At 43.2% G+C, this 15,976-nt stretch overlaps 1 protein-coding gene and 1 non-coding gene across 6 annotated transcripts in view; both read right to left on the reverse strand.

Moving 5' to 3' along the window:
• Positions 1 to 15,976, reverse strand: part of ATG16L1 (autophagy related 16 like 1) — a 46,761-nt gene that overhangs the window by 20,671 nt on the left and 10,114 nt on the right. For 3 of the 5 annotated variants that reach the window (XR_010944171.1, XM_067740194.1, XM_067740197.1), the window contains 7 exons: positions 15,603 to 15,854; positions 11,874 to 11,939; positions 9,397 to 9,483; positions 8,663 to 8,719; positions 8,401 to 8,448; positions 7,669 to 7,771; positions 4,645 to 4,750 (listed from right to left, as the gene is read on the reverse strand). Coding sequence is in view for 4 of the 5 variants with exons in the window: in XM_067740194.1 (XP_067596295.1) it covers positions 4,645 to 4,750; positions 7,669 to 7,771; positions 8,401 to 8,448; positions 8,663 to 8,719; positions 9,397 to 9,483; positions 11,874 to 11,939; positions 15,603 to 15,854 (719 nt within the window). In the remaining variant the exon portion in view is untranslated. The remainder of the gene's footprint in view (positions 1 to 4,644; positions 4,751 to 7,668; positions 7,772 to 8,400; positions 8,449 to 8,662; positions 8,720 to 9,396; positions 9,484 to 11,873; positions 11,940 to 15,602; positions 15,855 to 15,976) is intronic. The other 2 variants (XM_067740195.1, XM_067740196.1) reach the window with 2 other exon arrangements.
• Positions 6,191 to 6,466, reverse strand: LOC137226860 (small Cajal body-specific RNA 6). The gene has a single exon (XR_010944558.1). It is a non-coding gene; the product is annotated as a small Cajal body-specific RNA 6 (non-coding RNA).

A 15,976-nucleotide genomic window follows, 5' to 3' on the forward strand; every position in this document is an offset into this window, starting at 1 on the left:
CTGCATACAAACAAAGGTTAAGAAAGGAAGGTTTAAAAACAAATGATGGCAAATCCAACATATCAATTAAAATGAGGCACTTGAAACACAATGGAAGCCAACTACATGGTCAAAAACAGCTTTCCTGCATCTTTACAGAATCAAGTAGCAGGACAAATGGAATAATGAGACCAAAATATCCGGCTGGTCAGTTCCAAGAGCAATGAATGTACAAGCGGGTGCAGAGCCCAGCATTTTCCTGTGGGTTCTTATGCTGTTCTTTTCAAGAAATTCAGTGTCATCAATTTCCTTTACAAAAGATAAGTGCAGGAATTTAAAAACATGTCAATTGACCCTAGAGACCGAGTTTGTTATTTCTCAGTAAAATTTTCTACTTTCCATAAATACATCTTTGGGTTTGATCAATATTTGCCAACTTAACTATCACTTTCGTAGAACCTGACCATTAGAATTTCAGAACCCAAGTAGGAAAAGAAATTTCTACTTACATAAACTGGCTGGTCCCTAGAATTCTAGTAAAGCTCGTTTGGAGTTTCGGTCACCTCTCTGTTCACTCTATATACGTGAGCCTAAGGTTCTGGCAATCCAATCGCCCGCCAGTGCTCCCCCCTCCCGCTGCCAAGTCTCCTCCACCAAGAGGCCCGTGCATATACCCCCAGGCTGTTTTCAAACAGCTTTGGCCACCCGCAATGAAACTTTAAAGATGAGCGTATGAGTCTCAATGATGATGTGATTCAGTTTCCTCTTTAAAGGGTATCTTTTTTTTTCCTCTAAGAGTTTTATTTATTTATTTACAACTTTATTGGAGTCTAACTGCTTTACAATGGTGTGTTAGTTTCTGCTTTATAACAAAGTGAATCAGTTATACATATGTTCCCATATCTCTTCCCTCTTGTGTCTCCCTCCCTCCCACCCTCCCTATCCCACCCCTCTAGGTGGTTACAAAGCAGCGAGCTGATCTCCCTGTGCTATGTGGCTGCTTCCCACTAGCTATCTATTTTACGTTTGGTAGTGTATATATGTCCATGCCACTCTCTCACTTTGTCACAGCTTACCCATCCCCCTCCCCATATCCTCAAGTCCATTCTCTAGTAGGTCTGTGTCTTTATTCCTGTCTTACCCCTAGGTTCTTCATGACCTTTTTTTTTCTTAAATTCCATATATATGTGTTAGCATACGGTATTTGTCTTTCTCTTTCTGACTTACTTCACTCTGTATGACAGACTCTCTAGGTCCATCCACCTCATTACAAATAGCTCAATTTTGTTTCTTTTTATGGCTGAGTAATATTCCATTGTATATATGTGCCACATCTTCTTTATTCACTCATCCGATGATGGACACTTAGGTTGTTTCCATCTCCTGGCTATTGTAAATAGAGCTGCAATGAACGTTTTGGTACATGACTCTTTTAAAGGGTATCTTAAGGATAACCTATATAGACAAGGCAGGAAAACAATTAGGGAATCATTCAAATCAAACTCATAAAATAGGAGCACACAATAGTATACATTTCAATTAACAGCCTTTTCTCTTAGGACTTCTAGATGCTAATAAATATAAATACTGGTTTGGGGACTTCCCTGGTGGTCCAGTGGTTAACACTCCACACTCCCAATGCAGGGGCCTGGGTTCGATCCCTGGTCAGGGAACTAGATCCCTCATGCCATAGCTAAGAGTTCACATGCCACAGCGAAGATTCCACATACCACAACCAAGACCCAGCACAGCCAAACAAATAAATAAACATATATATATAAAAAATACTGAAAAAAAAAATACTGGTTTGGAGCTGTCAAATACATTTAGGGCCAGGACTATTAACCTGGTGGATGAACCCCTGAATTAATTTGCAAAATATGGCACATTTAATGCCTTTCCCTGGATCCTAGCTTTCAATAGATTTTCACAAGTCAAAAAAAGGCCAACACCTACTAATTTAGGACTTTATTTAGATTAGATCTTTATAGACAAAAATATTACTGCAAATTCTAAAAGATATCTCTTTGGCTTATGCCTAAAACACTGGTCTATTTGTTTGGCAGGTGACAAAGTGCCAAAATGTAAGAAATGATCAGTAAGTGCTAGTCTACACAAGAGATTGATCTGAAAAGACCAAAGATCTTATTAAAATCTCTTTTATTTAGAAGGCACTGGGGAGACTATGTCAAGAGTATTTATGTAATTCCCAGCAGAGCTGCTGCTTTTGACAGAATAAGCAAAGACAGGTGCTCCTACTGGATGCAAAGTGGTGGTGGAAGGGTAAAAAAGAGGACCCCCGAACTATTTCATAAAAGGCCTCTTGGACTTGGTCTCTTCCAAGACTCAGTAAATATTAGCCAAGGGGGAAAAATTATAGGCCAAGTAAGCCATTTGTGAAGGAAAGATCCTATAATTAGTTATAGGATATATATATAGGACTAATATTTGTTCCTGAAAACTATAAAAAATGCTGCCAGACACTATGTTATTTCTGTAGACCTAGTAGAAATTTTTCATTTTATTAACACAAATTATGTTCTGGCACAAATTATGTCAGTTATTAATGTTGGTTAGTGTTTACTTCCTCTTTAGCAGCAAAAAAGTAACACTATTACTAATCCCTGGTATCTTTAATTTTCTTATAGGTGTTTTTACTGACCAAGGAGTAAAACGAAAATATTTTTAGTGCTATCTGTATTTAATTGCAAGGCATAATCAAAACAGACTATCTGTGTAGATTTTTATCACAAAATCTCTATTCTTTTTTTTAAAAATTAATTAATTAATTTATTTTTGGCTGCACTGGGTCTTCGTTGCTGCATGTGGGCCTTCTCTAGCTGTGGCGAGCAGGCGCTACTCTTCGTTGTGGTGTGCAGGCTTCTCATTGCGGTAGCTTCTCTTGATGCGGAGCACAGGCTCTAGGCGCACAGTCTCAGTAGTTGTGGTGCACGGGCTTAGTTGCTCCGCAGCGTGTGGGATCTTCCTGGACCAGGGCTCGAACCCCTGTCGCCGGCATTGGCAGGCGGACTCTTAACCACTGTGCCACCAGGGAAGCCCAAAATTTCTATTCTTATGATATGGTTTTATTATTGTTTTGTAAGTTTCAGCAATTACCATTCATAAGGTGTTTCTTGGTAAAACACAAATTTTGATGGGTTTCAAATAGCTCTAACTGCCAGGGATTTAAGTACTGAGTCATTTTCATGAAAATCAAAGGCCAGGGTAGACACACTGGGTGCTTTATATGACAACGTGTTCCAGCAAAGGGATCAGTAGATTGCTCTTGCTCTAAATACATCAGCAGTAGTAACACAGGGACTTTCCTGGGAAGTCCGTGCTCCGCAACAAGAGAAGTCACTGCAATGAGAAGCCCGCACACGGCAACAAAGAGTAGCCCCCGCTCTCCACAACTAGAGAAAGGCCGTGCACAGCAGCGAAGACCCAACGCAGCCAAAAATCAACCAATCAATCAATTTATATATATAAAAAAGTAGTAGTAACACACATGCTTCTTCAGCAGGTCTATAGCTCAGAGGAGGATGTTTTGGAAAAAGCAAGGCATCTACAGTCTTAACACTCAAGCTCAGGTCCCAGGTTTCACGACTCCCTGTCCACGTAAATCAACCGTGTAAATCAAGTAGTGTCTCTGAGTCTTCACCTGTCAAACAGGGGTGATACCCACCTAACGGCACAGGGCTATTGTGAGGATCCGAGGAAATAAAGTAGAGAAAGGTATGATGGTGCTATTTATTGTTGGAGAGTGAGCATGTATGTGCTGCAAGTATGGAAACCGGACAAAGTGGTTCCTATAAAACCCTTCAGTCTATTCTTTGACCTTGCCTTACTATTATTATTTTTTGGCTGTGCTGTGTGGCTTGTGGGATCTTGGTTCCCTGACTAGGGAATGAACTCAGGCCCTTGGCAGTGAAAGCCCGGAGTCCTAACCCCTGGACTTCCAGGGGAATTCCCTGAACTTGCCTTACTAAATATACATGTATATTTAACTGAATATCAAAATGTTGAAAGTGGGCTATGCCCATGTTCAGAATTCTGGGAGAGGATTTCACTAACTCTCATTTCCTGTTCTAATGTCATCCCATTTTGAGTACTCTGAGGTCATTCCTGAAACAATGTCTAATCAAAGAGACTTCAGTCTTGATTTTAGAATCCTTGTCCAATAAGCTATTTGTTAAATACATTTTCCTAGATGATACACCCCTCTGTTTATTCTCAAGCTTAGATACGATGTCAGTCATTTTTTGCTAGGCTATGGCCACTGGTATTATTAAATGCATAAACCACAGCTTGATGTGTAATTTAATTGTAGAGTCCATGACTGTAAGATTTTTTATTTTCCTTCTAAAACCTGTACTATCTTGGAAGATCCCCTGGTCAGTACGTATTTGAGAAAACACAAACGCTAACGTATCTGTAACTCAACAGCATTCTCTAGTCTACTTGGAAACCCAGAGCAAACATCTACTTGGCTGTATCAGCTGTAAAGGATAACTGAGAGGGTAATAATGCTTTGGTCAGATGATTCCTCACACAAAATACTGTATGTTTCAAGAAGATGAACAATTCAAAGACTGCCTGAAAGCAGGGCCAACCAGATGTCACCAACACAGCTTCCTTCTGTTTCTCACTCCAGCGAGATCTCACCTCCGAACACTTCCCAGAGCTTCACCCTCCGATCCATGCCTCCCGTGGCCAGGAGCCGGGAACCCGGACTGAACTGCACAGCATTGACCTCCCCATCATGAGCGTCCTGCAAGACAAGTGCCCTGTTTCAAACCCAACCCCTGTCATCCCCAAGAAGAAAGGGCCCAATACTGATGAACACTCTGGACCCCTAACCAAAGGTTAAACACCTGTCATTAAAGAGGGGACCCAATCACAAACTTGGGTTCCTAGCCCAGAGTCTCCTGATTCTATTATCATTAAATACTTATAGTTACAGTTCTATTTTTTAAATGCAGTGCAACCTTCTTAAAAAGCATTCAGAATCTGTGTAAACTAATTGCCTAAAGTTTGTCTTTGCATTAGTTTTCCTTCTTCTAAGAATAATGTAATTTCAATCTATACTGTACTATGATCTTAAGAGCTTAAAAGTAAGCCTATGGTTAACTGCCTCTTCTGGCCCAGACTGCATTAATACCACATGTTAAACTACGTATCAAATTAAGGTACAGCGTGGCTTCTCATGACTTTAAAAAAAGAAGCCTTTTCTTTTTTTAAAAAGTCTTTCTTTTGGTCTCCCTAATACGAATACATCCTGATATGAGTAGATGCTGGTCCTACTGCCACCCATCAGTGTTAGAGTAGAATCCCAGGTAGTTCTTTCTGGAAACAACACGGCACTACATGTACTAGCAGTGAGGCCTCCGCCAAGTTCCTTCACTTCCCAAAGCCTCAGTTTTCTCGTCTATGAAAATAGACTTCTGCAGGTTTTGTGAGCTAGGAACATGTCCGACCATGACTCGGCCTTTGACAAAAGTAGCAGGTGTTATTTTGGCAGAACCTAATTCTTCACAGGGAGATGTCTGAGAATGGCATCCACGTTGGAACACATGATCTGAAAAGGTGGTGGCATTTGTGTTCAAGATGAGAAAGGAAACCAAATAAAAAGCACCCCATCCCAGAATGGGAAGAGAGAACACTAGACATGACTATAATCTCCTCTCTTAAAAGACCATGGATACTGAAATATTTATGAATGAAATACCATGAGATTTGCTTTAAGTTGCTCGAGCAAAAGTGTGGGCGTGGGGTGGGGGTCAGATAAGATTGGCAAACATGACTGACTGAAGCCGCCCGACAGGAGGACGTCCGGGAAGTTCTTTTACTCTCTACTTCTGCTTATATTTGAAAATTTCCATAATCAAAAGCCAGGGGCGGGGGACCCTGCAATACATGAATGATAAATACTAGATCCTTAAACCTATCATCAATCACTTGCCTAAAAGGTCATTTTGGGAATACAAAATCTGATCTTCACATTTGCTTGGGACTGAAAAAGGTGCCCGAAGTATCGAGAACGTGACTCATGAACCGACTGGAACAGAAACATGATTTCTTGTTACTTTGCTTGATCTGCTTTCTCTCCACCCTCTCGTGTCCCAGGGCTGAAAAGCCGTCTGACAGGGGAGCAAACTTTTTACCTCCATACAATTCCGTTTTCTTTGTAATGGTACCTTTCTACTTCGGAGGTCTCAGATTGAAAACTTGAGATCACGCACCATCACAACCATGGCTGCCTCTCGTCAATCTCCTGTGCGGCCGGTTCTGTTGGACGCTTGTCAGCTGTGCACTGCTCACTCTCAGAGACACACACTGACAGAATCCCCAATTATCAGCTGCTCCATTACCCCATACACACGACTTAAATGTGACAGGAGGGAAAAAATGGGCTGCTGGGAGTTGAGGGCAGGGAAGGCAATGTGACGTTAAGTGCAATCAGACCTTTTACCAATCATCATCGACCTCCGAGGTGCCCAGGCCTGTTAGAGAATCACAGGAGTGGAGTGGGAAGGGGCCTTAATGGTCCCCCGTCCAACTCCTCACCCACAGCAGGACTCTCTTTACAACGACCAAGGTGGCTAATCGCTCAGCCAGTTCATTGTATGGAAATAACTATTAAAGTTCCTCTTTATGCCTGGAACTGAAAGCTCCCCCCATATAAACTCCATCCCATTGTTTTTTTCTTTTTTGCGCTACGCGGGCCTCTCACTGTTGTGGCCTCGCCTGTTGCGGAGCACAGGCTCTGGACGCGCAGGCTCAGCGGCCATGGCGCACAGGCCCAGCCGCTCCGCGGCACGTGGGATCTTCCTGGACCAGGGCACAGACCCGCGTCCCCTGCATCGGCAGGCGGACTCTCAACCACTGTGCCACCAGGGAAGCCCCATCCCATTTTTACAGCAAGCCTTTCTCTCCCCGAACGTCAGCTCCTCCAACTCACCCCTCACAACACAAGAGTTAACCCAACTATTTGGGCTTTGCTCTATTCTTCCATCCCCCACCCCATTTCCTAGCCCTGAGCCAGGGACTCTACAATTCCCCAGGCCGGTTGCATGTCCGCTCAATTACCCCAGCCAGGATCCGGATTATCCTTTAGTACTAGGACCCAGCTCCACACTCCAGCTGACAGCCATGGTATCACAGTGGCTTCTGCCCAGGAGTTTCTCCGGCTTCCAACTATGTGCTCCTAATGGTCAGAAGTCACATGGACCTGAGTATAATTTGTGAAGCCAACAGCTGCCCTACTGACCTTCCAAAACAGACCACTGACTAGAAACTCTAAATTGGAGCCAACTGGTGACAACAATTGCATGAATTATTCTCTAATACCTCACCATCCCAAATTAGCTCTCCCCTTGCCCCACCCCCTCATGCTACCCATCATCTCAGCCAGTCCTACATTACACAGGGTGGCTGCAAATAAATTCTGTTCTCTGAAGAGCGGCAAAATACACTAATTTTACTCACCATATCAAAGCAACTTTGCTTTGCTTTGCTTATCAAAATATAATCAATCCTTTCTATCAGACAGCCAACAGGTCGTCTGATAGAAAGTTCCCTATGAATAAAACAATAATAGAAAGCTTAGCTGCAGCAGGAGAAAGGGTCCCTTGTCAGGCTCTGTTTCTTTATGAAGCTTGGTGGGCTGTGGGGATAAATCATACTTACGAAGACACACATTGCAGTCGTTGGCACCCTCACTTCTTTACTAGAGCCAGGATGAGTATCCACGTTATCCTGGGGAACTGGAAAGGAAGACACAGAGCGCCTCCTAAGAAGTAACATAAAGGAAAACATCAGGATGGCACAGGCTTACTGTCCACCAAACTCTCAGAAGGGATTCAAAGACATCTTTTATCAATAGCTTCTTTTCCCTTCTAGACCCTCCAAACCACAGAACGATTCCCCAAATCAGAAGCAACCTCACTCAGTGACAACTGGAAAGACAGTCAGCACTTACCTGTACTCTCCTTTTCGCTAACCCATGGACTCCAAAACTCAACACTGAAAAGCAATCCTGAACAACTGCTGCCCCCGTCAATAAACAGCTACAAATGTTCTCAACTTAATGTAACCGCTAGCTCAGAGGGAGCTCGTTGGTATTTTCATAAAACTATTTTAAGATGATTCCTATGCCTGGTTACAATCATCCTCAGCATACACTTGTGGTCAAGGTGGAGCTGAACACATGCCAAAAGAAAGAGCGACCCGGCCTTGATTACTGTACAGAGCTCAGCCTATTCGCCCGTCTCAGAGGGCTGACAGCATTCCTAGGAGCATGCAAAGCGTCCTGGTTATTAGCACATGTACACGTGATGATTGGTGTAGTGAAGCAGTGATCAGCATAATTATCAACGACCCACACTTGCATGCTGGGCTAAGAGAGGATAATATTTTCACCTGGCAGCATCAGAAGAGTGATGTCCCAAAAGGGGAGACTCGGACAGACTAAAGGGTAAGGCCAGAGATCAGCACGCAGCGAGATTAAGAAAAAGGAAGTTGAGGAAAAAAGGAAGAAGCTAAATGAAAAGCTGAAATTAAGGCATCTGTATACTCTGCACTGAAATTCTGGCGCACGTTTAAAAAACAACAAATCATGTACATGTACTCAGGTATATTTATACACATATTAACAAGGAAAGGTGAAGGTTTTCTAACCTACCCAAAGATATTAGTGATAGAATCCAGAAGGCCTCCAGCAGGCTGCGAGAGTCGCTTACTAAAGAGGAGGGGAGGATAGGTTTAAACCTTAGAAACATTTTGCCCAAATAATCAATCAAAAACAGTCCACAAAAGTACCTGGGAGTGTATTTCCCAATGAGTTCCCAAACCCCAGCTGAGAACCCCTCACAGTACTGAACCACCAGAAAGCACTGGGAAGGTAGGAGGGAAAACCCAGCCTTGAAGTTTCAAAAGAAACACGGTTCCCTAGCACTAAATTAACTTCCCTGGAAATAATGCTTTAGACGATGAACTGTCTAAGTGACCTAACAACAACTTCTAGTGGTTAATGACCAAGCCCATTCTTTTCATCCTGTTTTGGCAAATTAAAAAAAGAAAAGAAAAGAACTCCTGGAGCCCTGGTAAGAATTAAGCATATGATCTAAACAATCACCTGCCTAACAAGGTCCATCTTTCCGAAAGCCACTACACTTTTTCTGCTTCTCTTCACAGCTGGTGGCGGCACTAAGGGACGGCTAGCCTCCTGTTAAGCAGAGGTGACCCGAGAAAGACGGAGACACCCTGGAGCCCGCGAGCCCCATGGCTGAGCGAGCGGGGCTGCACGTTCCAGCTGGGGGCGCCGCACCGTTCCCTGGCCCCGCCGCACCGTTCCCTGGCCCCGCCCACAAGCATGCTGCCGGGCTGCTCCGCCCCTGGCACAGCCTGTCTACTCACGCGGCTGCTCTGCTGACGGCCCGCACCGGAGAGGCCTCCTCAGCGTGATCGGAGGTTTCATCCACAAGGACTTCAATGTCATCATCCCTGGAAAGAAGGGCAAGAGGCTGAGTCTTTGATGCTGCTGAACAGGAGCTTTGTGATGAGTCTACTCTGCAAAGGCCGACACCAACACCACCTCCTAATCACACACGGGCTATGTGACTTGGCTGTGACAGAAGCAGTCAAGGCTTCTCTGGAGAAAAAGGAGCTGCCATCTGAGCAACAGCGAAGAAACGATCTGTTCAAGTCTAATCCAGAATTCCAACTGAAAACAACTTTACAAGTGAGCTTTTGCTCTTTTTAGGTCTAAACACAGCTCCCACTTGGAAAGCAATGACATAATGGCTTATTAAGCCTATATTCACATAACCAGCACTAAGGCAGATTTTTCTCATCAGAAGTCTGGTTTGTAGCTCAAGGGCTCCCGCATGCCAACTGGACTGCAGCACTCACTAAGAAACAGTTCCCATGAGACGGGCTGAATAACATAGAGGATAGCTAGGGGCAGCTATGGTGTACAAGAAACTGCCAGGATAGGGAGAAGATCCAAGTCAATAAGGAAATGGACTGCTAAAAGGGCAATGAAGTCAACGGGTACCTAAACAACCCAGTTCTAAATATTACTGTAATAGTAAAAGACAGGAAAGCAAGATCTAAACACAATTCATTTTTGACTGGGTATTTGAGGCTTATATGTTTAAGCATAGCTCTGGGTATTTGCTGTTTCTGACATTTTAGAGAGTCCATTATATTACACATGAGATAATCAAGTCACAGGACCATGCTCCTTTGCTGGTGCAAAGCTCCTCTGGAATTCCCCTTCCTCCCCGTTTTCCTGGTTGCAGGGAAGGCAAGTAATTATTTTGGTCTTAATGACGTCCTACCAAGTTGCAATCTTCATGGAGAAGCAAAATAATAAAATCTAATAACCCAAGACTTTATTACCAAATGTTTGGATTCATAAGAACTTGAGAGATTTTTCCATGATTAATTATCTGGATTATGTAAATATATACTTCAGAACTTGTTACCAAGCAAGTTAAACCAAGTTCAAGTAAATTTATTTTCCTTGGCTATTGATTCTAGGGTCCCGTGTAACTGAACCCAGTCTTGGCCAGGATTAGAGAACAAAGGCAGGCCTGAAGACAGAGAACAGGCTGGGCTTTCTTCTCTTCTCAGTCGTGGTCTGCGGGTCACTTGTGTCCGCACAAGGGTAACAACAGAACAGCAGACATGGCAAGGGTAACAAACCTGAGCTGAGCCTATGTAAATGGTTTGTTTAAGATAGAGTTGTATAGTTATAAAGGTACTTGGAACAGTGCAAAGGCCCAGGACCACGAGAAAATACCAGCATCTGGTAACGCGTTATCAAAACCTTTCAAAGGTGTTAATGTCCTTTCACCTAGAAACTCTACTTGTAGGAAAGAACAGAGATTAAGAACAGGACTTCACAGTCAGACACCCTTAAGTTTCCACCCTGTCTCTGCCTTTTCCTTTGTGATATGGGGCAGGATGCTGGACCTTTCTACACCTAGTCACCTGTTTATGCTGGCCAATAAGAGGCAGACAAATGATGCTTTTATAAGCCGTTATTTTTAAGGAACCAAATCTCATTTCCAGGTCGACTATTTAGCTACTTTGTAGCTTTGGGCAAATACACCTGAGATTCATTTTCGACATGTGAAGAGTATAGAAATCATGCACATATGCTACATCTAAAGCAAAGGCTTGGTATGAGATTTGTTTTCTTATAAATCAAGACCTTTGTCTGGCAGATGACTCCTGAGTGAATTTAAATCACTCCCCTCCATTTACAAGGAAGCAAGCAACATTTAAAAAAACAGAAGATCAGAACTCTAATACTATATTCCAGAGTCCATTTTAAAGAGGAGAAGACCCCACATCCTGAACCAGAGCAAAGGGAATTTAGTCACTAAAATACCCACTGCTCTGAAAACAAAGCTTCAAATCTCAGGGAAGACCCTCCACCCAATTTCAGATTAGGAAAAACTCCATATTGACTCAATTGCTTTTGTTCCAGGAAATCCCAGTTTCTACTTAGGCTTCAAAGGTTTGCCCAAGCTCCACTTGAAGCCACAAACCAAGAAGAGAGCAAGAGACAGAACCCCAGCCCAGCATCACACTGCAACAGCTCCAACCAGAGGCAGAAAACAGGTCGGTCTCAACAGGAAAACAGCGAGGCTGTCACTGGTTAAGGGTGGAGGAAGTCAGAATTCACACTCACAGCTAATGAGTATAAACTGGAACAACTTTCTGGAAGGTAATGGGTGTTTTTTATTTGCTGCCCTAAGTCTTTTCGTTTTCCTTCTACATTTTGTAAAATGGTTTTATAGAAACAGAATATTGTAAGACTATTTCAAAACAGCAAATCAAATTACTACGAGCATAGTTTCGATTTGTACATCTCTACTCACTGCTCAGCTGGGAGAGGCTCCTTTGCTGCTTCTGCGAGCTCCTTCTGCAGCCGGGCTTGCCGCCTCCTATTTAAAAAAAAAAAAAAAAAAAGCCGACTATTTATGTCTACTTAAAGAAAGCATGGGGTTTTGTCTCTCAAAAAACTACTTAGTAACACATTTGAATATTCAATGCACTTAAAGTAACAACTACCCTGGACAAAGATACCCGAAGTCCCAAATCCACAACTGTAACTTCAGCAAGGATCCTATTATAATGGATTTCAGAGCAAAGCCCTAGGAGGGATTAGAGAGAGCAGTGAACCAGCAAGGGAGAAGCCTGCCTGTGGGGACCCGGGGCCTCTCAGGACAGAAACATGCATCAGGTTCATCCAGGGTTAGTCATGGTCGAGACTCAGTTTTCTGAAGTAAACAGTCTCACGCTAACATATCAAGAGCATGAATAATAATAAAAATTTACTTGTACCTAGCACGGTTTTTTTATTTTACAGAATTTGACTCATTTAACACTTATAACAAACTTTTTGAGGTTAAGTACTATGATTCCCATTTTATAGACGAGGAAACTGAGGTATAGTGAGATTCTTGAGTCATCAAAATGTACAAGGCTTCAGTTTACTAGGGCTGGACACACAAGTCCTGGCTGCAGCAGAATTTTAATGTCGTCAGCAGCCGCTTCCACTCTCTCCCCTCTCAGAATCATTTTTGTCTTTCCTTCCCAAGTCCTCAATTCAGGAGCTTCCTAACCTTTAAACCTTGGCCTCCCTCTCTTTTCCATGGCAAGTTCACCTCTATCTGTCATTTCTGCCCCCGCTGTGGAGGACCCCCAACCCAGAACTCTAGCACTGCTACTGAGCTCAGGTCAAGAGTTCTGCTGGAATTTTTAAAAATTTTTCTAAATTAAAAAACAACTTTTCTAAGTTTTTAAAAAAGTTTCTACTATAGTGATAATTCTCAAAATAGGGCAAAGTCCTGTAGGTGGCACATCAGAATCTGCGATGGGATGAGGCTCTAGCTTGAAAAAGTGCCTTACACTCTTAATCTTATACCTTGAAGATGAAGAGTCAGTTTTACAGGACAAGTGACAAAAATTACAGGTTAACAAATTTTTCTTAGCTGGAATAGATGACCTATAAACTATCTTTGAGGGGAAAGCAGAATCCCGGTGCGGGGTGTGTAACACTCCTCTAAAGGAAAGGCACCTGTCTGCAAGGAGTGGGTAAAGGACAGAGCTGGAGTCACGGGGAGAAAAAAACACCCGCAGCCCAGGCTTCATTACAACAGCGGAAATGTCCTTCTTTAATGCTGACAGCTTCTTACACAGCAGCCACCGTGCCTGCCTGTGGGGACACACCCCAGCCTTGCAAGGGAGGCGGAACACAAGCAGCTATTTCAAAAAACAGCGCTCCACTATGACCCAGGTAAACAAAAGCTGCTAGGAGAGGAAGGACATCTAATCTGGGAAATAGGTAGGAAGGGGGAAGGCTTCTAAGAAGGAGGAACTAGTTGAGTCAAGTAACGAAAAGAATCCCCAGGTCCCACACGTGCAATCAGATGGTTATACGTGCAATGGTATATTCCTAGGATAACATTCCAAAGGACAGAACAAGGGCAGGTATGTAACGTGCCTCACTCCCCATTTTCACTAGAAAGTTTGGGTTGTCCTTGCCCACGGTGATGATCAAGGGCTCTCCCTCTGCAGAACCACACGCCTGCCCACTTCTCCCTCAGGCAGGCTCTCAGCCCGAAGCCTAACAACTTCCACGGAGCCCCGGTGTCCTTACCACCCCTAAGCTGCCCAAGAGCTCCACATATAAGCCACGCAATTTTACTTAAACATGAGACAGAAAGAATATAAGGACAGCTCACGTTTTCTTAATACAAACTTAAGACGTATATATATTTTGAAAAGACTTTGCAAAATCCCACTGTATGAAAGTATCACAATTTCTCCCCCCACCAAGGGATATACCGCTTCTAATTTCTCACTACTGTGAATAATGGACTATCACAAAATCGTGCTTGTGAACGAACCTCATCACTCAGGATAAAGGCCAACAAGTGGGAACCATTTTCAGGTGCCTGCCATCCCCAGGGCCCTCCAGGGGTTAGGGAAACAGCCTTCACATCAGCAATGTGAGGGGCCTGTCCCACCTTCCTCCCAACAATCCTTTTTGCCAGATTCACTGAGCTCGTCCACTTCTTTCATGAACTATCTATGTTACAGCCCTCTGTCTGAATGCTCACCTGTTCCTTACTGACTCTATACTAAGGATACATATTTTATAATAGCATAGCCTATTTGCTTGTTTTATAGTGTTCTTCGATGTTAAGAAACCTACAATTTTTATACAGTCCATTCTTTATTACCATTACTTTTTTTGGGGGGGGGGTGTTTTTTTTTTAACCTTTATTTGCATTTATTTTTTGCAGCATTTATTCCCGGGCCATAAGTTTTTGTTTCTTCAGGTATATCTGTTTCTTCTGGGCAACCTCCTCTTCTGGTTTAGGAACAATCTGTTCTTTTTCAGTAAGGATCATCTCAGTGTGGCAGGGAGAGCTCATGTATGGGTTGATCCGACCATGAGCTCTGTAAGTCCTGTGCAGCATCTTGTGGGCTTTGTTCACCTGGATGTGCTCAGTGACCAGAGAATCTACATCTAAGCCCTTAAGTTCAGCATTACTCTGCATTTTTGAGCATGTGCAGTAAAAATTCAACACTCTTTTTGGGCCACCAACCCTGTGTCCAGCCCCACTGTTTGGCCTGGGCACACCTACCAACTCCATCACTGTAACGACGGAACGGCACACACTGCTTCTTTAAAGTGACATCCTTCAGATACTTGGTGGTTTTTTGGATGTGCATATCCTTAATGGCCTGGGCAGTTTCACAAGTGTTCTTAAAGTGAACATGAAGATTTGAACCTCTTGACTTGCATGATTTTGTGGGGTTTTCTGGGTCAAGTGAATAGCGAACCATGTTTAGAGGTCACCTCAGGCTGCTTACTGGAAAAGCTACCATTACGTTTAATGTTTAGAAAGTCCTCCAATACTCCTATTTAGGAATTTTTCATAAAACAAACAGCAGAGAGTAACATTCTTTGCTTCTACCTTTTGGTTTCCGTTTTTACACAGATTTCAAAATCTTTTTGCATATATTATTTGGTAGGATTAGGGCTCTTTGTTATTCTTTAAGGCTCTTTCCTATTCCATGCATTTATTCTTTTAGATAAACTACAATAATCTTTTCAAATTCTAAACTACTGATGTGGGGATTTAAAATAAAATGTTCTAATCTTTTGAACTCATTACTAGTGAGGCTGGCTCACGGTCTTCTTGTACGCTAGCCAGATCAGAGTTTTTGCTATGGGTTGGAATAGTTTTACAAAATGGGGCGGTGGGGGGGGCGGATTATACGCTTTTTCTAACTCTGGTTTAATTTACACTGTTCAAGAACTAGCTTTTCTTCTTGAAACACGGAAAGAATTTGCTGGCAAAAATAGCAACGGGCCAAAGCCCTTTTGGGAGGTAATCCTTTGCTCAGCTGTAAAAGTGTTCTTATAAATGCAAATCTCTTTCACACCCACCACCACTATTTCTAATTTTGTTAGTGCTTCCTGGTGCCCCCACCCTGTGGTCAGAGCTGCCAGGTTGGTTTCTTTCTTTTCTAAGAACTAGGTGCGACTTCATTAAACAATGGAAATCACTGACTGCCGATTCATCTCCCACCTTGAATCCTTCTCATTCTCCGCATTTAAGCGATTAGCTTCCTGGGCTTTCTCAGCCATCCATCTGGTGACCAGCTCCTGGTTCTCCTCAGTAGTCTTCCTCAGTTTCTCCTCCAGGGCAGTGAAAGTGATCTGCAGGGCATCATATTCATCCTTCAGGGTCTGGTTGGCTCTTTCAAGGTCCTGAAGCTTAGTGCGTAGTTCCAGGCACTCGGTCTCGAGATCAGAGATGGTCTGCAAGCATTCTGCAATTCTGAAAACACGACGGGAGAGGGATACTGCACAAGACCTGTGTGAGCTTGGGCACCAACAATGACCTCAGCCACCACAGCAGGCACCTCACTTGGCCAAGCCCAGCCCCAGGGGTTTACAGGA

The sequence above is a fragment of the Pseudorca crassidens genome, chromosome 6 (assembly GCF_039906515.1).
Source record: "Pseudorca crassidens isolate mPseCra1 chromosome 6, mPseCra1.hap1, whole genome shotgun sequence".
NCBI lineage: Eukaryota > Metazoa > Chordata > Mammalia > Artiodactyla > Delphinidae > Pseudorca > Pseudorca crassidens.